Source organism: Gymnodraco acuticeps, unplaced genomic scaffold, assembly GCF_902827175.1.
Source record: "Gymnodraco acuticeps unplaced genomic scaffold, fGymAcu1.1, whole genome shotgun sequence".
NCBI classification, from domain to species: Eukaryota; Metazoa; Chordata; class Actinopteri; order Perciformes; family Bathydraconidae; genus Gymnodraco; species Gymnodraco acuticeps.
In genome coordinates, this window is record NW_022990441.1 from 316,591 (window position 1) to 334,873 (window position 18,283).

The following is an 18,283-nucleotide window of genomic DNA, read 5'->3' on the forward strand; positions in this document are numbered from 1 at the left end:
GCTCCTCTTATCCCCCTCTCTCTGCAGGTATGAAGGAGCTCTCCCCCCCTCCTCTGAACCTCCGCCGTCTCTACGCTGAGACATTAGAATTGGAGCCTGTGTTGATCACCATCTCTCCAGGGGCAGACCCGTCCCAGGAGCTCGCAGAACTGGCAGTTGAAACCGTGGGCAGGGAAAACTATCATGAGGTAGAGTCTAACAGGATAACATGGGACAAAATCATAGTAGGTTGTGAGGTGCAATGTGATATTTTCAAAAGACTACCCAGAGTAGATCTAAACAGTCGTCCATGGAAATGGGGAAAAGGATGGAGCTATTGAGACATAACTCTTGGTTAATTCATCAAGTTTTATAAAATGTTCTGACTTGTCCCCCTTCACTGTCTTCAAAAAGCATAACAAATACATACAATGCTTATCATGATATGTTCCTTTATTACAGTTGTATTTCTAAGAATTATAGCTCATCCTTCAGTTTTGAATATCCATGTCAAAACTTGTTCACCTAATTGCGGTTTGTCTCATTTGCAACCTTTTAAAATGTGCTTTTTTGGTGTCTGTTAAATATATTTGTATCAATATGCAACCTTCCTACAATCAACTTAAAGCTTGAGCACTCCAATACATTTGACAATATACCGCAGCGAATCTGAGTCTTATCCAAGAATATCCAATTGACAGTTAAACATATTTTTACAATATAACTACAACTATGTATATTTGAAAGCGATTCCATATACAGCAGGACCCGAGGGACGTACATGCTGCGTTTCTCTCACATGGGCGCTGCGTATATCATTGCTCAAACTGGTTACATATCAGATTTAATTATGAATTACCAGCCTCGATGTGGGAACTCTATTAATATAAATCCCACTGGGAATTCCGCTTTGCAGGTATTTCATCGTTCGTCCCACTGAGACGAGAGAAATCATTTCAAATATTGAATCAGATTATCTGCCCCCGAATTGTTGATGTAGAATCAAATGTTCCTTCCCACTGCTTCTGTTTCTTCCACCCCCCTACCTCCCCCACTGTCTCTGTGTGTCTAGATCTCCATGGGTCAGGGCCAGGCTGATTTGGCCTTAGCGACGCTCCGAGAAAGTTCCCGAAATGGAGAATGGCTTTGCCTGAAAAACCTTCACCTCGTCACTTCATGGCTACCGCTCCTGGAAAAAGTAAGTGCTCTGTGTCTGAGATCCTGTGTGTGGTAAGCCTATTACTGTTGGATATACACTATTACAACATAAATATGTGTAGGAGTTCGTCATTTGGGTTTTCTCTGTAGTGCTTTTTGTTCGAGGGTGGTTGTGTGTAATATTCTGTGTACCTCTAAATATTAGATACACCTGAGATTTATCCTTTTTGATCAATTGAAGGAGAGACGGATGAAATTGACAGTGAAACCCCACATGTTATATATATACTTGTGGATATATATGTTTAGGTATGGATGTGTGCCTGTCAACTGAAGCTTTGCATTAAGGAGCAGTGCTTTGACATTTACTGTAAATAGATATAATACTGCAGTCACATGTGTGCAAAGCGAAAAGTGCAACAGGAGGCTTGGGTAGGGAAAGACAAATCACAAAAGATAGACATTGTGAAGCTGACAATTGAGCGGCCCGACCAACCAAGGAGGCAGAGGCAGAACGTCCAAATACAACCCGGTGTGGGCATTTATTAAGTCAGGAACACATGACACACAGCCTCAATCCTGCTGTTTCTCCCTGACCACAGCCTGCAGCCACAAGGATCTCACACACACTCTCTCTCAAACAGCAAAACCCCAGAGCCTAAATGCCCAACCCAATCAACCCAACAGGACACAGGTGAGGGGGGAGGAGACACCACAGAGCACCAGGTGCACACAATCAATGGCAACAGACATGGGGAAAGGGGAACACATTTCAAAATAAAATACAATAAACACTACATCAATAAATAATATAAACTGTATAAACATGTGCACATATGCAAGGCCCGAAGCCATCAGTGACAAAGTTACCTTCGTCACAGACATGTAGTTCGATTACATGATGCAATGATCCAGCTGTGACTATATTCAAATAATACGAAAATAATAAGATAAGATGTACTTTATTGATCCATTGAAACCATTCTACAATTGTAACATCTCAAAATAGAAATAAAACAGCATTAGAGAATAGAAAATATACAAGTTGACCATGAAAATAGAAAATCTATAAACTATCTTAATAAATAAAACACAATCGAAGGGCCAATTTTCAGTAAACACTATATAAAGCATGATATTATTTATATTAAGTGTGCATATTCATCATAACTTCTAAAGTGAATCACGCTCCTCTTCACATCACCTCAAGGCCACAGTTCCTGGTAGGTAGAGTTTGGGTTTAGGGTCCGGTAAGATCAGTTGAAAAGGCCTGGAGGGTGTTGTACACCTAAAGTGTGTTCCTAGCGTCATGCTGCTTGTCTGTGTTACTTTTTAAATTACAATATTGCAACACAAAAACACAAGTACACATTCTGTTGGCTGTCCAAATGTCCATATCTTAGATCTTCTGTCCTCTAACTGCACAAACACAATTGCCTTTGCTTGTCCGACCGTATGAGTCTCTCTGCTGTTTGTGTGTGTGTATGTGTGAGTTTGTTTTTCTGTGTCAAAGGGCACATATGCATGTATATGAGTGTTTGTATCATGTTTGCTTTGCAGTGCATCGCTGTGTGTGTCATCCGTAGGGCTCATGTTACTCATCCTGTATGCTGTTATCATTGTGTACTGTATATGTGCTTGTATGTCACATTACATTGGGTGTATTATAATGATGTGTGATTAACTGTGTTGATGTGTGTCTATGTGCTTCACCTGCGGTTCTTTTTAGTGCTGTATGACTGCAGCAGGTCATATCTCACTTTGCAGCACAGCTGTTAGCAGCAGTGATTGGCCTGTGTGTCTGCCCTCACCTGTGTGTGTGTTGGTGAGAAAGTGTGTGTGTGTGCGTGTGTGTGTGTGTGAGAGAAAGTGTATGTGTTACTGTGTGTGTGTGTGTGTGTGTGTGTGTGTGTGTTGTGTGTGTGTGTGTGTGTGTGTGTGTGTGGTTGTGTAGTGTGTGTTGTGTGTGTGTGTGTGTGTGTGTGTGTGTATGTGCTGTGTGTGTGTGTGATGGGAAAGTGTATGTGTTATGTGTGTGTGTGTGTGTGTGTGTGTGGTGTGTGTGTGTGTGTGTGTGTGTGTGTGTGTGTGTTGTGTGTGTGTGTGTATGTGTGTGTGTGTGTGTGTGCGTGCGTGCGTGCATGCGCGCGCATGAATGTGCGTGCCTCGGGTTAGCTTGAGGTCCCTCCTGTCCAGAAATGTTGCCGGTGTGACCCAAAGCATAGCTTAGTACCTCTCCTCCTTTACTTTTGTAATTCTCTCTTCAACTTGCCTCACCCCTCTCTCTTTTCTCCATTTGCCTCCACCTCAACATCCCAGCTATTTTCTATTTTCACCAGTTTTTCTTATCACTCCTCTTTCCCCCTCTCATATTGTATAACTAAAACTCTCACTCCACCTGTTCCTTTCTTTGTCACTGTTTCAATGTCTCGCTTTTTGCCCAACAACCGATGAGGTTGTGGTCTCGGCAGTAGAGCTTGAAATGAAAACCTGACGCAACAAGGGGATCGAGGGAGGCAGTATGCATAGGAAAAGAAAGAATGAAGACATAGTGGATGTTAAAGGAGGGATGTAGGGTAAGAGGATCTGAGCCTCAGCTTGCAGGTGGAAATTCGACTAATCCAGTGCTTTGTTTTTAGTTTTTGTATCTGCCTCTCTTTCTGTGTTTCTGTCCATCTGCTGCGTCTTACTCTATCTAAATGTAGTTCCTTAATGTTCCCGCTTCTTTCTTGCCATCTGTCTCTCCGGTCCTATCCCTCCAAAACCCAGTTGGTCATTTAGAGAGAGGAGAAGGAGGGGAGTAGACACAGCAAAAGGGGAGCGTGTCAGTGTTCATAATTGAAGTTGGCGGTCCAGATGTCCTCTCATCCCTGTCTGCTCAGATTCTGCCACTTGTCTCATTTTTATCATCATCCACTTCATCCATCTATGTATCTATCGCTCTAAATGTCTCTCAGCCTGCCAGTCACAATGTAATGACATTAAAAACAGATAGAACTGGATTGTAATAAATAAATCATATCTATTGTCATCTGATTTTCATCACTGGTCAAATCATTGTGATAGGATTGTTTTAGGAGAAACTGAATTGAATGATTCCTATCTCTACTGTGGAGATGCAACTTTCGTCATCAGAAATGACTGGAAATTAAGCCTGTTGAGGTTTTCTATTAACAGCATAAGAGTGTTGTGTCTTTCACACACTGTGCATCTGAACAATACAAACATACATTATCAAAAGAAAGGTTGGGATATCTCATTTCATTTGTAAATATCTCTGTCTTGCATTTTCTCAAGATATCTTCACTTGCTCTGGTGAAATTCTGCTTGACAACACATGGGACACACACACACAGATACAAACACACACGCATATACTGTGCATACTCAATGACAGAAGGAGGAATTTTCTTAGAAGGATGTCACTTCTTGTGTTCTTTGAGTTTCTGTGATCATGTGTGCTTGCAGGTTTCAAATGATGCAGAAACACATTGATTACAATTGTGTGTGTGTGTGAGTGTGAGTGTGTGAGAGAACCCAATCAGATGACACAAGACCCTAAGGTGCCAGAATGCTATTTTTAACCACAAGCCTTTGAGAAAGAAGGAAAGAGAGAAGGAAGGAATGTAAGAAGAGAAATGAGGAGAGAGAGCTAGCAACATGGGGAGGGGGGAGGGGTTAATGAAGGTTGAATGGCAACTAAACTATTATTTTGAGTCGGGAGCCTGTGTGATAAAGTGTATGGAAAATGTGTACATTCAAAGGCTCAAGCCTTGTGTAATTGTATTTATAAATATATGCGTTGTATGTTGCGAGAAATAGTACATGAGTGTTTGCATATGTGTGTGAGGCTGGGCATGAGTGTATAAAAGGAGAACTTAGCTCAGAGTTGTTTCTACTGCCAGATAGCTCTGCACAGGTCGTCTGCTCTCCTGTGGTGATCTCTTAATGTCTAATGTATCTGCTGTCCTTCCTCCACAGGAGCTAAATGTGCTACATCCCAAAGCAGGCTTCCGTCTCTGGCTGACAGCTGAAGTTCACCCCCGATTTCCTCCCATACTGCTGCAGTCCAGCCTCAAAATCACTTATGAGGTAAACACACACACACTAACACACACATGTATTCAGGCATAGAAACAAACGCCGGAATACTACAATATCGTATGATCAAGCCCGCCTTAACCTGCCATCAGGCCCTGGGCTGATAGGTTTTATTTATTTTTTAATTGGCTCATGATAGGCCCCCGATCTCTGTAGGCCCCTGGGCTTCAGGTATGATGAAGTTTAGCGTTATTTAGCATTGACCTAACTGGTCTTAACACAAACATGCTCCCACATGTTTGCAGGAACACTTAGCACTAATGCTCACTACGATGTTTTATTCACATACAGTGTCATTTTCCCAAATACAGGCTGTGTGTCTCTGAATCTCTACAGAAGGCAGTCATATTTGTCAGAGCCCTGGTGTGTAAAGTTAACAGGCTAATGCATACTCAGAAGAGTGTAGGATGTGTGGAAAGGTCATGCTACAGACGCGATGCAGCCGTATATACTGTACATTTGCAAGGAGCAGAGGCCTACAGCTTGTGTAGTAGTGATGCGTGTTTTAGTGCTAAGTCTGATGGGAGTCATGCTCAAGGGGTTAGCTGCTTCGGCAGCCAAGCATGCTGCACAAAGGCCCCAGCCCCTCCCTCCCTCCTCTCTATCTGTCTGATTTTCCTTTTTTCTCTCATCTCACTCTTTCATGGGTATACTTATTGACATTCTTTAAAATTCTGACCTGAGCACATTCCCAAAGTCGCTGTCATTTATCATTTCTCAACTGTAGGACAAGAAAGTGTTTTCTAAACCAACGATACACTGTACATAAACGGATAATATGGATGTTTTTGTGTGTCAGTGTCATTGTATCTGTGTTGGAAAGCCTGCTGATTGTTACTCCAGCGCCCTCTGTTGGCGGCACGTGCAATTGTAACTATTAAGCACATGGAGCGCAGCTGTTAGGAGAAAGGGAGAGAAGCACATCATGTCGATGGAGCGCAGCCTGGACCTTCAGTGGCAACTTAGTGTGTGTGAGCTTTGTGCATCTCTGACCAACAACCACACACATATACATAAACTACACCTGCTCCAAGGCTGTAATACTGTGACTGTTGTGTTGATATCTTCAGTAAAAGGAATTAACCGCTACCAAGACTCCTGTGTTCTTACCGACACCCCAAGGCGTTCGTCATTCCGAGTGGAACTTTCATTATACAGTCCTTCCCTAATTCCCTATTTTTCATTGGTCCTTCGAGCCGGAAGAGACGTTTTCCTTGGATTCCATGATGCAGCCTAGTTTCACATACGGTGAAGCCTCATCAGAATCTACACGTCCTAAGCGGCTAGTTCATCCTCCTCCTTACTTCAGTGAGCAAGCCACTACAACTCCTAGTTATCAACACACAGCACAGTATGCAGTCGGTCCAGAAGAGGACAACCTGAGTGATCCAGGACTTCATCCCTCAGCAGTATCTGCCCAGTCATCACGGTCCTGCAGCCCTTTAAGTCAGGCCAGATGGAACTTCACCTTAGATGGATGGACTCTTTCCGCTAATGGAGCTCAGGAGCCTGATCATCATCTGCAGGATGATCATCCTATAGGAGCTAGTGAGCACCGGAGCTACCCAACCCCTCAATCTGATCCTTCGCCCTATCATCGACCTTAGGAACCATCTTTAACTCCTCATTCCCTACACAGTGTAGACTCAATACATTATGTGCAGTCAGGCAGTGTCTCTACTGTTACTCCCTATGCAGTCAGGCCAGAGACAATAAAAGGAGCCAGTCTCTGCAGCACGACCAAACCCAGTACAGAGATCTACCCCAAGGTCATCAGAGGTCATACACCTTGACCCCTCAAGCCCATAGTGTCTACTCAAAGGATACTGTGATGCTTGAATGAATTACGGCTTTTAAAGGAGCAAACACTAGCAGCTTCAGTAAGTCAACCTACAGCTAACCATGTGCCTTATCCTCATTCTAGTCCCCTAACCATGGGTCACTATGACCAAAAGCCTCTCCAGCAGAGTCAGCCATCCACATATACCTACCCCAGGTATCCAACTCATTCACTCCAGCCCCACAACCAGAGAGTATACTATGACCACCAGCCATATGTTGCAGCACAAGAAAGAACCTACAGGGGTCCTAGACCTACCATACCATGTGTGTGGTACCATCTCACTAAGAAGGACCCTGGTGAGTTTGCTCGGCTGAAGATTGCTCTTGATAATCTACTTCCACAGGACGGAACAGAGCTATTCAAGTACCAGATCCTGATGGATCATCTAAAACTATACGAAGCCCGCCTATTAGCCGATGCATATCTTAATTCTCCTACCCCCCTACTCTGACACAATGGCAGCCCTGTCAGAGAAATTCGGTCAGCCCCATCAGTTAGCTATCAAGAAGATCGCCAGTGTGATGGATGCACCTGACATCAGACGTGGAGACACAGAGGCCTTTGAGAGATTTGCATTGCAGATTCGTGCTCTCGTCGGTATGCTGAAGACCCTCGGCCAGGAAGGAGAGATGGAGCTGCGATGTGGTTCTCATGTGTTACGTCTCCTTAGTAAATTACCTGCTGAGATGAGGTCTGAGTTTCGGAGATATATGTGTCGTCACCCAGGTACGGTTTACAACCTAATAGAGCTCTCTAGTTGGCTGCAGCTGGAAACCTGGTGCCAAGATAGTGACAGTTATAGCGGTAACCAAGGTCACAAAGAGAAACCCATCCAGAAGCAAGAACATCGGCCACAGTCAAAGTTCATCCCTCGTGCAGCTACCATACTCCATGGCACAGAGCACGTGTCACCACCATCGACGGAGTCATCTACCGGTAGAGCCCCTGCACAGAGCAAGAAGACAGGCTCACCAAAAGCCTACTGTCCTTACTGTGAAGCAGACGATCATCTATTATGTGCCACCTTTAAGTGTTTTGACAAAGCTCACATCATAGACTGCATTAAGACCAACAAACGTTGTTGGCGATGTGGGAGATCACATCAAGCGGCACAATGCACCCTGAAGAAACCCTGCGGCATATGTCAAGGTAAACACCTTCAGATACTGCACGAGGTCAACAACAGGACTATTAAGGAAGGAACCTGTCTGGTTAGCTCAGCAACCAAAACCCTTCATCTGGAGAAACCATCGGACTCTACTCGAGTTCTCTTGAAAGTCATCAGAGTTATCCTCTGACATGGTGACAAGACGTTGGACACCTACGCGGTCCTAGATGACGGTCCTAGGCTCTGATCGCACTATGCTGCTCTCAGCAGCAGCCCAACAAGTTGGACTAACAGGCACCCCAGAAGACCTTGCCCTCAGAACCATCCATCAGGATATTCAGACTCTGCACGGTGCCTCAGTTTCTTTCCAAGTCTCCACTATAAAGCAACCAAAGAAGTCTTTCCAGATAGACAATGCCTTTACTGCTCAGTGCCTCGGGTTAGCTGAACATACCTATCCAGTGGCTACCCTTCAGAAAAGGTACAAGCATCTCCAAGACTTGCCTCTACACAGTTTCAGTCGAGTCTCACCCTTGTTGCTGATTGGAGCTGACCAGCCTCACCTCATAAGCCCAGTGGAACCTGTGCGTTTCGGACCACCTGGAGGTCCAGCTGCAATCCATACACGGCTTGGATGGACACTTCAAGGGCCGGCACAGATTATTCAGTCCCAGTTACAGCCTCACCAATGCCTTTTTACATACCTCAGCCCACTTGCAGTCGAGTTGCAGCGCAACGTGGAGAAGCTATGGCAAGTTGACACCCTGCCTTACAGGTCTGAGAAGGAAGTGACCAGGTCTAAGGAAGACCAGGAAGCCGTTAACCTACTGGAGGCTAAGACAAAGCGACTAAACGTGAATGGAGTGCTTAGGTATGCAACACCTATGCTAAGGAGAAAGGAAGCACCACAACTCCAGGCATCCAAGGAAGCAGTAATGCCAAGCCTCAGGAGTACAGAGAAACGCCTGGCTAAAGACCCAGAAAAGGCAGCTGTCTACAACGCAGAAATCCGGAAACTTGTAACCTCCGGTGCTGTAGTAAAACTACCAGCCAAAGCTGTCTCTCAGAGCAAGGAAGTTTGGTTCATACCACATCACATGGTCCATCACAATGGGAAGAATAGAATGGTGTTCAACTGCTCCTTCCGCTACAAGGGACTTAACCTCAACGAGTGTCTTCTACCTGGTCCTGCCTTGATCGCCTCCATTGTTGGTGTGCTGCTGCGCTTCAGGGAACACACAGTCGCTATCAGTGGAGACATCAAGGGGATGTTTCATCAGGTCCGTCTCCTGCCTGAAGACAAACCCCTCCTGAGGTTCCTGTGGCGGGACATGAGGAGAGAAGAACCACCTGACATCTACGAGTGGCAAGTACTTCCCTTTGGAACCACGTGCAGTCCGTGTTGTGCCTCATTTGCTCTTAACCAACATGTCATCCTGCACAGTGAACCTGGAGAAGATGTAAGATTTTCAATCGAACGTTGCTTTTACGTGGATAACTGCCTGCAAAGTGTTCCTTCAGTCGGTGAGGCCCAGCAGTTAGTCAACAAGCTACGAGAGCTTCTAGCATCAGTAAGATTTTACCTCCGTCAATGGGCTTGCAACAGGCCAGAGGTCATCAGCCATCTCCCACCAGAGGTACGCTCGGAAAAGCTGGAGCTTTGGCTGTCACATGACAATGTTGGTGCACATGAGTCAACGCTGGGACTGAGCTGGCACTGTGACACGGACACCCTCGGTTTTAAGAACAGAGTCCTTAACCATGGACTACCTACAATGAGGATCATCTACCAAACTCTGGCAAGTCAGTATGACCCACTCGGCTTCATAATCCCCTTCACTACCAGAGCCAAGATCATAGTACAGCGGCTCTGGGACAAGCCCAGAGATTGGGATGATCCCCAGCTACCTGAAGATCTGCTGCTGCAGTGGAATACCTGGGAGGAGGAGTTGGAACACTTGCCAGAAATAGCATTACCCAGATGCTATACACCAGAGAACATGGACAGACAAGAGGTGCTAAGAGAAGTACACATCTTTTGTGATGCTTCAGAGCGAGCCTACGGCTCCGTGGCCTACTTACGATCAGTGGATCCCCATGGGGAGGTACACGTATCTTTCATCATGGCCAGGTCACGTGTGGCACCAACAAAGCAGCTCTCTATCCCCCGGCTAGAACTGTGCGCGGCTAGAACTGTGCGCAGCTCTCACTGGCGCCCAGCTGAAGAAGCTACTTCAGGCCGAGTTGACACTCAAGGTGGAGGAAGTCACCCTTTGGTCCGATTCAACTACAGTACTCAACTGGCTTCAATCCACATCCTGCCACTTCAAAGTCTTCGTCGGAAACAGGATCTCAGAAATCCAAGACATCACAGACTGTAAAGCCTGGCGATACGTGGACTCAGCCAGTAACCCAGCCGATGACATTACCAGAGGCAAGACGCTAAGAGAGCTAGCAAACCCCAACAGGTGGAGCCAGGGGCCAGCATTTCTACTCCTGCCTCCAGACGAGTGGCCTTCCTACCCGTCGTCAAACACCACAGATCAAATGCAGGAGGTTACAGAGTTAAAGCATTTTGCCCTATGTGCTATGGCCATCTCCCAACCAAGGGCATCGATTCCAGATGTCACACCGTTCCGTACTTGGAGTGATCTAGTGGAAGCCAAAGCCAAGGAACTTCACGGGGCGGCCAGGCTTGGTGACTCATCGTCAACTGACTCCCCTACAGCAGAGATGTACTCCAGGGCAGAGCAGAATGTTCTTAAACAAGTTCAGCTGGACAGCTTCACAGACGAATACAATTTACTGAAGTCTGGCAAGCCTATCCCTTCTAGCAGTTGTCTCCTGATTGATTGATTGATTGATTGAAAAGTTTATTAACAGCTTGTATATTGGGTACAGGACAGTACAGCTCAAAACATACAATTGTTAAGGGGATGCAGACCAGAGAAAGACTTTCGTCTTGTTTACATCAGGGTCCCCCATTTCCAATTCATCATGTCATTTAAGACATATAAGACATATTTGACATACAGATGGCTTATTTACAATTTACATACAGGTGGTTTTTTACATACAGATTGCTTATTTACAATTTTCATTTTAGATTTCGTTCTAATACATCCTAACCGGACATTTAAGACATACCAAGTCTACAGATATACAGTTAGTAACAGAGTCTAAAATGCGAGTATATACATAGATGGGGGGGGGGGAAGCTGTCCATTGAACGACAGGTTGAGATTTGTACCATTACCGGGGCCAGTTTTGCAATGCTCTCCCCCGAAGGTGCTCTTTAAGAGAGGTTTTGAAGGTAAGTATAGTTTTACTTTCCTTTACAGTTGTGGGAAGAGCGTTCCACCTTGATGTGGCATAATTGCGAAACGTGTATTCCCCCTTTTTTGTGCCAAATCTGGGTTTCACATGATTTGTGGAGCTCCCTCTGGTGTTATGATCATGGTATTCCTTGACCTTTGGGAAGAATTTTGACATGTACATGGGTACCATAGAGGTGTAGTGGATCTTGTAGACCAGGCCCATTGCAAGTAGCTGTACTCTGTCGTCTACTCTAAGCCATCCTAGGTTGTCAAAGTGGGCAGAGGTGAGGTGGGTTCTAGATGAAAGGTCAAGCAGTAGTCTGACCAGTTTATTTTGCGATGTTTGAAGTTTTATTTTTAGCGCCTTGGAGGTGCTATGGTACCATGACGTGCAAGCATAGTCATAGTACCCTTGAATGAGTGCTCCTGCCAGAGTTTTCAGGGTGTTTTTGTTTACCAGAGAGGAGATCCGGTATAGGAATCTAGTTCTTTGATTGACTTTTTTTATTACATTGGATGCCATTTTGTCACAGGAGAGGTTTGCCTCAAGAATAGATCCTAGGTATGTAATTTCCTTCTTACTTGTGACAATAATGTCGCCCACTGCAACTGAGAAGTCGTCGGATTTGCTGAGATTATGTTTCGAACCGAAGAGAATGGACTCTGTTTTACCCAGGTGTAATGATAATTTATTATCGGCGAGCCAGGTGCAGATTCTGCCGAGCTCGGAGCTGAGGGTTTTTTCAACCTGCAACCTGTTCCTGTCAGAGACCAGCAGGGCTGAGTCGTCCGCGAACAGGAACATGCTGATGACATGTCATTTACATAAATTAGGAACAGTAACGGACCTAATATGCTTCCTTGTGGAACACCACAGCTCACTGGGAGGGGGGGGGGACAGAGTACCGTTTACCTCCACCATCTGTTCTCTCCTATGCCTCGCGCCTCAGTATGACATAGACGGCGACCTTATCAGAGTTGGAGGCAGACTCCGGCAGGCAGAGGACCTTGATCCGACAGTTATGCACCCAGTTGTACTTAACCCCAGCCATTCGTACACCAAGCTCCTCATTCAACATGTTGATGCTCTTCTCTGTCACCCTGGACCTGAGAGAGTGTTTGCCGAGCTTCGCCGCACAGTATGGATCCTGCGTGGACGAGAGGCTGTTAGGCGGCACCAGCACAGCTGTACCAAATGCCGTAGATGGAAGGCAAAACCTACTTCCCAACAAATGGCTGACCTACCCGTGGCCCGCCTCAGGCTATTCAAGCCTGCCTTTTACTCAACTGGCATGGATTGCTTTGGCCCCTTTCTGATCAAAGTGGGACGACGCAATGAGAAGCGGTGGGATATTGTGTTCAAGTGCCTCACCACAAGGGCAGTTCACATTGACCTACTTACCTCTGTCGATACAGACTCCTTTTTAATGGCCTTCAGAAGGTTCATTGCCAGACGCGGAAGGCCATCAGAAGTCTACTCCGACAACGGAACCAATTTCAAAGGTGGAGAAAGGGAGCTCAGGGAAGCATTCGCCAATATGTGTCCAGAGCTCCAGCAGCGTTCTGGCGAAGCAACGGGTCAGTTTTCGCTTTAACCCACCAGCAGCACCACACTTCGGTGGCGTGTGGGAACGAGAAATTCGCTCCATCAAGACTGCTCTGTACACTACCATTGGCTCTGAAAGGTGAGTGGCGAAGTGCTCATGACAGTTCTTACTGAAGTTGAGAGCATCCTAAATGCAAAACCCTTAGGGTATGTTTCTTCCGACGTGGCTGATGTTGATCCTGTGACCCCTAACTTCCTGCTGATGGGTCGAGCTGACAGCTCCCTGCCCCAGGTGGTATATCCTGCATCAGAACTGCTAGGGCGGCGAAGATGGAGACATTCACAGATATTGGTTGATCATTTCTGGTCTGCTTTCGTGAGACATTATCTGCCTAGCCTTCAAACTCGAGGCAAGTGGCAGAGACAAACAGAAGACATCAAAGTAGGAGCGGTTGTACTGCTTGTCGACCCACAGCTTCCACGAGCATTATGGCAGATTGGGCAAGTGACCAGAATATTTCCTGGGCCAGATGGTCACATCAGAACAGCAGAAGTGAAGATACAGGACAAAACCTAAACCCGGCCTATAGTTCGTCTTACTGTCCTCCAAGAGATCCATGACGAGGACAACAAGGGACCAGATCCCTCATCTGAGTAGTTAGCCTTTCCATGAAAGCCAATTTGCACCGCAAATTGGGGGGCGGCAATGTTGGAAAGCCTGCTGATTGTTACTCCAGCGCCCTCTGTTGGCGGCACGCGCAATTGTAACTATTAAGCACATGGAGCGCAGCTGTTAGGAGAAAGGGAGAGAAGCACATCATGTCGACAGAGCGCAGCCTGGACCTTCAGTGGCAACTTAGTGTGTGTGAGCTTTGTGCGTCTCTTACCAACAACCACACACATATACATAAACTACACCTGCTCCAAGGCTGTAATACTGTGACTGTTGTGTTGATATCTTCAGTAAAAGGAATTAACCGCTATCAAGACTCCTGTGTTCTTACCGACACCCCAAGGCGTTCGTCATTCCGAGTGGAACTTTCATTATACAGTCCTTCCCTAATTCCCTATTTTTCAATCTGGATTGTACAGAGCTGATATAAACAAAGTGAAAAATGTTCTAACACAGTGACTACAACTTCTCCATCAAAAACCTAAATACCTTACTCCAAACTCAATTCCACTTTGCAGATTAGTCTTGGTTTACAGACTAAACCAGCATCTCAAAGAGCAGATATTGAAAGTTTGAATTAGCAGTGAAGATACAAAGATCCTGAAAGAACAAAGTCCATTTGAAAATTAAAATGGAAGAAAAGGGTTATATAATTGATTGTTTTGTTTAAGTGTCTAAAAGCAGAGTTGACTTATTACCTTATTAAGGGTGAATAAAAGCATGATCTGATCAGGGATGCATGTAGAAAAACTCTTGCTGCAGTTTAGCAGAGAGTCAAATTCCAACTGACACGATGTAAAACCTAAAAAAGTAAGCATCTTGCACAAACGCGCAATCTGCTGAAGTTGGTAACATATCTCATGTTTTTGTTGTAGTAGTTGTTCTTGTGAAATGTAGTGCACATACATTAGGCTGTGTATGTTATCAGAGCCAACAGATGGATGAGCCAAATGTTCAGCAAAGCTGTTAATGTGTGAACTGATGTCAATGTATGCTCATTGTTTCTATTCTAAAAAGAGCATAATGTTGCCGGAGGAACCACATGTACAGTGAACTGTTCAGAGATACAGTATGGGCTGACTCATGAACTGTAGAGAATATACTAACTAAAGTACAGTATAACACAGGAACACACTGTGGGTGGCCAAGGCTGCTGGGTATCCAACACTGAAGTAACAATATGTTTTCAATGTATTCTTAGACTCCTGTTTTAATTCACAGAGACACAAATGGGCAACAAATTGCTTGAACAAAAGGTAGTTGCAAATGTTTCCTGGTCCTACAAAGTAAGTTTGAGCTGGAATTATCACCTGACACGTTGAATTGCATTTACATCTTCGTTTTGGTCTTGCCAGTCGCACATATTTGATGAATAATTTGGGAATCGTAGCCTTTAGGCAGGTCAGTATAACACACTACCAATTATTCACAATAATACAAGCTCACATGTAAACAAAACATATAATTTTTTCCGCATGTACAAATTTCACTGACACACGGAAAAATATGAATCTTGATCTGTTATAGCTTCTTGGTCCAGGTAGTATCCCCTCCCGTTTGTTGGATGGACAATCTAATCTTGTCTTAAAGCTCCTAGTAAACAGAAGATCCCCGGTTCAAATCCCAGCAGAGCCTTTTTTGTGGTGCACAGACTTTCCATCATCATTTTATCATGCAGCATATAAGCCTGTCACACATGTTCAGTGTCACCCTTTGCCTTGCCATGCTTCTGTGCTATGGACGGTTTATGTTTGGATCTTGGAATCTGTTCTTGCATAAAACATCTGAAAGTTGTGGGATATTCCATCATAATAAAACCCTTTACTTCTTCCCCTCCTTCCTCTACCCTTGTTGACCTGGTTCCTTTCCTGCCCGTCTATGTTCCTCCCTTTCTTTTGCCATTTCCAGGCTCCTCCCGGGTTGAAGAAAAATCTGCTGAGAACATATGAGTCCTGGACTCCGGAGCAGATCAGTAAAGGTTGGCTCTTCTCTCCTGCCCCTAAATAATTCAGTTGTTTCAAATGTCCTGTTATTCAAAGGCAACCTTTTGAGTAATGCTATTATATAAATGTGTACACATGCCTCTGCTGTGTGCTTTAAGGAATGAAACAACTAGTTTCAGCTAATGATTTGGCCCTATGCTCTAAGAATGTGTGCTACACTGAACAAAAATATAAACGCAACACTTTTGTTTTTGCTCCCATTTTTCATGAGATGAACTCAAAGATCTAAAACATTTTCTATATACACAAAATAACCATTTTTCTCAAATATTGTTCACAAATCTGAAAAGATCTGTGATAGTGAGCACTTCTCCTTTGCCGAGATAATCCATCCCACCTCACAGGTGTGGCATATCAAGATGCTGATTAGACAGCATGATTATTGCACAGGTGTGCCTTAGGCTGGCCACAATAAAAGGCCACTCTGAAACGTGCATTTTTGCTTTATTGGGGGGGGTCCGAAAACCAGTCAGTATCTGGTGTGAGGGGTAGGGGTAGGGTTAGGGTTAGGGTAATGTTGTGAATCGAGTGGCCCATGGTGGTGGTGGGGTTATGGTATGGGCAGGCGTATGTTATGGACGACGAACACAGGCCACTCGATTCACAACATTACCCTAACCCTAACCCTACCCCTCACACCAGATACTGACTGGTTTTCGGACCCCCCCAATAAAGCAAAAATGCACGTTTCAGAGTGGCCTTTTATTGTGGCCAGCCTAAGGCACACCTGGGCAATAATCATGCTGTCTAATCAGCATCTTGATATGCCACACCTGTGAGGTGGGATGGATTACCTCGGCAAAGGAGAAGTGCTCACTATCACAGATTTTTTCAGATTTGTGAACAATATTTGAGAGAAATGGTTATTTTGTGTATATAGAAAATGTTTTAGATCTTTGAGTTCATCTCATGAAAAATGGGAGCAAAAACAAAAGTGTTGCGTTTATATTTTTGTTCAGTGTATGTAGTTATTCCAAGTAAAGAAATAGTTCACTTTTGTTTGTTTTATTTACTTTGCATATGTTATGCTAATTCATCCTGTGAACAGATCAATCCCAGCATGTTTGCACATTCTGGGACAGAAATTGAACAGCAGCATATGGGGCTCCAGCACAGCCTTCAGAACAAGTCCACAGCAGAATGCTTGATTATCCTCTGTCCTCTCTGTTGTTTTGTGTTTGAAAATAATTAAAAATGTCTGCCATGAAAGTCCATCAAACACTGACACTGATTGTGATTGCCTATTGTAGTTATTTCGGATGTGATACAGTAGGCTGATGACTGTTTGTGTGCAGGAGGCATCCTGGCCAGAGCTCAGTCTCTGTTCTGTCTGGCTTGGTTCCATGCTGTCTGCCAAGAGAGACGCAACTACATACCACAGGTAAAATAAACAAACACACATACACTCAAGTGGCCATAATAATAATAATTATACATGTGATCTATGGAGGGATTTTTGTATGACTAATATTCAAATGATACCTAAAGTTACAGTTACAAATATTTGGAAAAGTTCATGTTGTAGTCAAAGTCCTACAATTTAATCTTAGGACAGTAAACTCAAAGATCTGTAGAATTATAATGTCATTTATAAGAGCAAAAGTATGGCAGAACTTCATAATCAGCCCCTTTTCTTGAATCTTACTGCCATTCGATTAAAGCTTTTTATGAATTCTACCAGCATTAGCTGCTGTCACATCCGACAACCTAAATGTATGCTTACTGCATAATAATATGTCTTCGTTTCCTTTGAAATCACAAGTTTTTACTTGTATAAACTGTTGGACAGACCAGCGCCTTGCAAGGAAGCTCCACCATCATTGCTGTATGAATGGGTTTGTGAGAAGTAAATTGTAGAGCGCTTTTTCAGGTAAGCTACAAAGAAGCAATATAAATGCAGACAATTTACCATTTAAAACCTAAAGAGGTAATTACCCACACCTACACAAACCGCAAAAGACTTTGTGTGCACACTGGTTATTACAGGAACATAATCACAGGAAATGCAGTTCATATTTACAGCACACATATATACACCACACATCTATACAAATTAATTAATTGTATTATGTAGCCAGTTAATGAAAAGTACCCAAAACTATACAGATTGACATACAAAGTCATGGTCAACTAAGGCTGTTTGATTATTGCAAAAATTATAATCACAATTATTTTGTTCAATATTTAGATCCTGATTGTTTAAGAGACATGAATGGAGATAATACAGCAATAAAGATATCATAAAAGTATCATACTGTAAGGTTATGTGCCACAATAAAGGTTTAATCACGTTTATCTTGAATTCATAATCGTAATTGTAGTTGAAAGTCGATGTCGTAAACGCATTGACACCCAAATAAATTGTTTTTTAAAAAAAGGATCACTTTTCCTTTCTTGCCCGGTCAACTCAGATGGCACATTGCCTATTGATCAAAGTGTTTGCACTGTCATGATATAAAAGCTTGGGAAATACTAACATGTCATACACAAGGATTTAAAACAAAAATGAGTTCCTGTGATGTTGTTACAGTATATAACAGTATTTCTTATTTGAA

At 44.0% G+C, this 18,283-nt stretch overlaps 1 protein-coding gene across 5 annotated transcripts in view; it reads left to right on the forward strand.

The window, feature by feature from the left end:
• LOC117552140 (cytoplasmic dynein 2 heavy chain 1) overlaps positions 1 to 18,283 on the forward strand; it is a 150,713-nt gene that overhangs the window by 96,750 nt on the left and 35,680 nt on the right. For all 5 annotated transcript variants that reach the window (XM_034225393.1, XM_034225397.1, XM_034225396.1 and 2 more), the window contains 5 exons: positions 28 to 188; positions 1,052 to 1,177; positions 5,119 to 5,229; positions 15,634 to 15,703; positions 17,024 to 17,109. In XM_034225393.1, the coding sequence (XP_034081284.1) occupies positions 28 to 188; positions 1,052 to 1,177; positions 5,119 to 5,229; positions 15,634 to 15,703; positions 17,024 to 17,109 (554 nt within the window). The remainder of the gene's footprint in view (positions 1 to 27; positions 189 to 1,051; positions 1,178 to 5,118; positions 5,230 to 15,633; positions 15,704 to 17,023; positions 17,110 to 18,283) is intronic.